Below are 3,463 nucleotides of genomic sequence, written 5' to 3' on the forward strand. Positions count from 1 at the left end.
ATCGCTTAGGCGGTTACAGCGCCAAATAAGAAGAAGAAGAGAACACTCTTTAGGTGGCATCAATTGTTGATCTAAACTTTTTAAACCCGGTTTTGTGTTTCCGATAAACGGAGTGCTTTTTCAATTGCCATCTCCAGACGATTGCTTAGTAATTTTTCGGATGACATAGACTGCTTTTACACAGTTCAAGTATTGAATTCAATTCTGCTCGCATGTGGAAGAGAGGGGTTGAGAAGAAAAGGGACGAGTACACATGCGTCTGTACCGTCAAGTCCTTTCAACTTTCTTGCTTTGCTTTTGGCATTTTCGTTGCTTCCCATTTAAAGAACCAAAAACTTGTATTCAACAGAATTGAAACGTGTAAAAGCAAATAGAAAAACACAAAAGAGAATGAGCAAGAATTGCTTTCAAGTACTTGAATCATGTAAATCGGGTGTTAGCGATAGTGTCAAGCGTTGTGTGTATGCATGTATGTATGTACGCATGTGTGTGTGTGTGTGTTTGTATTATAGAACATTGCAAATAAAATTTGTGGTCTGCATTCAATTTTAGTCCAGTATTTCGTTGGTTGGAGCCCGCTACTAAAACTATTATTGTTTAAACACACATTTATCCTCTACTTAGTTCATTTGTTTTCAATTCTTAAGCCATCTAATTTGTTCATAGCTGTGAGTGCCAATATTTTGTTTCATTAATCTTCAATTTGACTAAATAAATTTCTATTCTAGTGTGCAACATGCTTCAAGTTCCTAAATTTTTATTTTCAGTTTCAACTTATTTATGTGCAAAATAATACCATTTTAATAGTTTAAGAAAGCTTTTTATGAACAATTTTTTATTCTTAAGTATTACAAGAGATAAACTATCCATACATCTATGAAAACAATAATATTATATAACTAAATTTGTCCGATGCTATCAACTATTAAAATTTAAAACATAGAAATGTATTAAACATTAACTCAGCGCCGCTTTGTAGATCGATTTCACATGATTTCATGGCTGAAATCGTTTGGAACACTCCATTTATTATTATTTCATTAAAAGGCTCTAACAGTTGCTGTATAAACACAACTGACACAATGCCAAAATCTCTCAGAATTCAACATTCAAAGGGTATATTTAACGAAGCCAAAAACAACAAAACTCCCTGCGACTGCTACTGAAACGCAGTGTTTTCGAAACCAAGCAACAGACTGCCGATTATGGACAGGATTGAAAAAATCGCTTTTGGAAACCTGATATCATAGCTGAATAGTTTCTACGATTCCAAGGATTTGTCCGCTAATAAGTCGCATCATTGGCTCGCTGTTGCACCCGGCAAGTCGCATCAAGCTGTGTATCGCAATCACGAGTCCAACCCAAATCTCTTTTAAATGCACAAAGTATATCAATAATTTCAGTTCCAAGCAATGCAATAAACTACATAATTAAATGTTGAAGCCATACGGCAACACTTTGATTTGTTCATGCAAACTCGATCTACATAAGTTCTTTAAACATCCGTTAAACAATACTCAGGTATAAGTATTTCAGAAATAATTGTAATAAAAATTTAACTTTCGAGATACTGGAAGTGAAAAGAATACTTAAAGTATTTATATTAATGTAAACTTCCGCCAAAAGGCAACTACATATGTATTTGCTACCTCTTCCATTAACATGTTTTTGCCAATTTAAGCTTCAATTCCGCTTCAAAATGCGAACAATTGTAATATCTATCTGCAGTTTAAAAACATGGCATTGATCATACTCCATCATTAAGCTACTTAAAACTAATTTCAGCACGCAAAATAATTTAATTTGTTGTACACAAAAGCATTGCTCAGCGTTTACTTCTTTTAGATTTTACTAAACAAATAACAATAGCAATCATAGCAACTATTTGTCTAATGTAAGCATACTCATGCCATTAAATTTCACACTCCCATACATTTGCATACATTTAAACACATGCGTAAGTCCATACATACATATAGAATATATGTAATAAATACAAGTATGCGCACATTCTATAATTATGGTAAACTCTTATCTTTAATCTAAAACTATTTATGTAAATATTTGTAACTTAAATTACTTTCTATATATTTTGGTAGTTTGGTTGCGTTTAATGCCTTAGTGTATTCTTGTGTATACATATCTAAATATGTTAAACATGTTGTATTATTATCATTGTTCTTCGATTCTAAACTTATGTTTTGTTGAAAGCAATTCGATACTTTTGTGGCTAATAAGCATTTCCTCTAACGTAATGAACATTAGCTGGTTTCCTAACATTTAATCATTGCTACTCATTTAAGTTTGTCACATACCAATTATCCTATGATTATTAGCTTGTGTTGTGTTGTTGTGCATACATACGTATGACAATTAGGTAGTTTGTGTGTTGCCTTTAGTTATTTAGTTAGTATGTACGTAGGTGTTTTAAGTAACTTAAGCCGCAAGTACTACATAGTTTATGAAGATTTTGCATTTGGTTGTAGTACTCCTTTAAATAGTTTCTTCTTAGGTATTATTGCGTCCTACGCACACTTTGCGTAACGCCTCCAGCTCACTACGTTTCAAACGTATTTTGAACATGGCTTCTATAAAACTATGGCAGTTGGTAACAATGTCACCTTGCATCATATTTTCACGAAATAAATTCGCTAATGCGGCGATATCATCGCAACCGAGTATTGCTGTTTTATGTGTTAGGAATAATGCTAGCGCAACGCGAAAGACAATCTAAACAAGACAAAGGAAATGGAAAAAAGAGTGCTCGAATTTAATAGACAAGTGGTTCATATGTTTGTGTGGCCTACCTTATATCCCTCCGCAAAGACACAGTCCCAAATACGCAGCACGGTTTCAACAGGAAGCACCTCAGCGAATATGCAAATGAACCATTTGCTCGCTATCACAGCATATGGTAAGCCTGAAAGGAAAAAGGAAATTTGTTTAAACTATAACATATTTTATTCCAAGCGTGTTGATATTTTCAATTTGCAAAGTATAAAACTACCCCTAGTAATCAAACAACCTTAAAATTAGTGATTTTAATCGAGCAAAAGTATGATGATATTGATAACTACACAAATCAAAGGGCTATCGGAAAGTACTTTCGTATCGAATGTGTTTCTGAGCTCTTTTTGCTCCAATATAATTTGTATTGAGAAGGCAGGCTCGTCGAGGTATGCCGTAACCTAAAAATTCAATTTCGAATCGAGTTTCTATCGACGACGTTATTTGGACTCTGTTTTAACAATAATTCGACTCCCCTTTAACCTTCTTCGCATAACAGATGTCTTTCAAGAAGTATGCCATCATCCAATTATACCAATTATAAAAGCGTGAACAAGGGATTGACTACATGTTGCAAGGATAAACATACTATACGACATTATTTAATTTACAGAACACTCAATATGGCTAAACTATTTTTTAACACTGTAGAAATATTGAAAAACATTCCATTCTT

The 3,463-nt window shown here is 33.4% G+C and overlaps 1 protein-coding gene across 1 annotated transcript; it reads right to left on the bottom strand.

Annotated features, from left to right (window-relative positions):
• Window positions 1-490: 490 nt before the first annotated feature.
• LOC118752210 (growth hormone-regulated TBC protein 1-like) lies at window positions 491-3,386 on the bottom strand. Its single transcript, XM_036487066.1, has 3 exons — window positions 3,377-3,386; window positions 2,808-2,920; window positions 491-2,730 (listed from the first exon to the last, which is right to left on the bottom strand). The coding sequence occupies exons 1-3, from the start codon at window positions 3,384-3,386 to the stop codon at window positions 2,509-2,511; spliced, it is 345 nt and encodes a 114-aa protein (XP_036342959.1). The 3' UTR covers window positions 491-2,508.
• Window positions 3,387-3,463: the final 77 nt, after the last annotated feature.

The sequence above is a fragment of the Rhagoletis pomonella genome, unplaced genomic scaffold, assembly GCF_013731165.1.
Source record: "Rhagoletis pomonella isolate Grant_MI unplaced genomic scaffold, Rhpom_1.0 Rhpom_scaffold_00001, whole genome shotgun sequence".
Classification (NCBI taxonomy): Eukaryota; Metazoa; Arthropoda; class Insecta; order Diptera; family Tephritidae; genus Rhagoletis; species Rhagoletis pomonella.

What these genes read in the sequence shown, in the direction of transcription:
- LOC118752210 (XM_036487066.1), bottom strand. An exon ending in TCTTTGCGGAGGGATATAAG is followed by an intron (nt 2,731 to 2,807) that starts GTAGGCCACACA and finishes TGTCTTGTTTAG; the next exon opens with ATTGTCTTTCGCGTTGCGCT.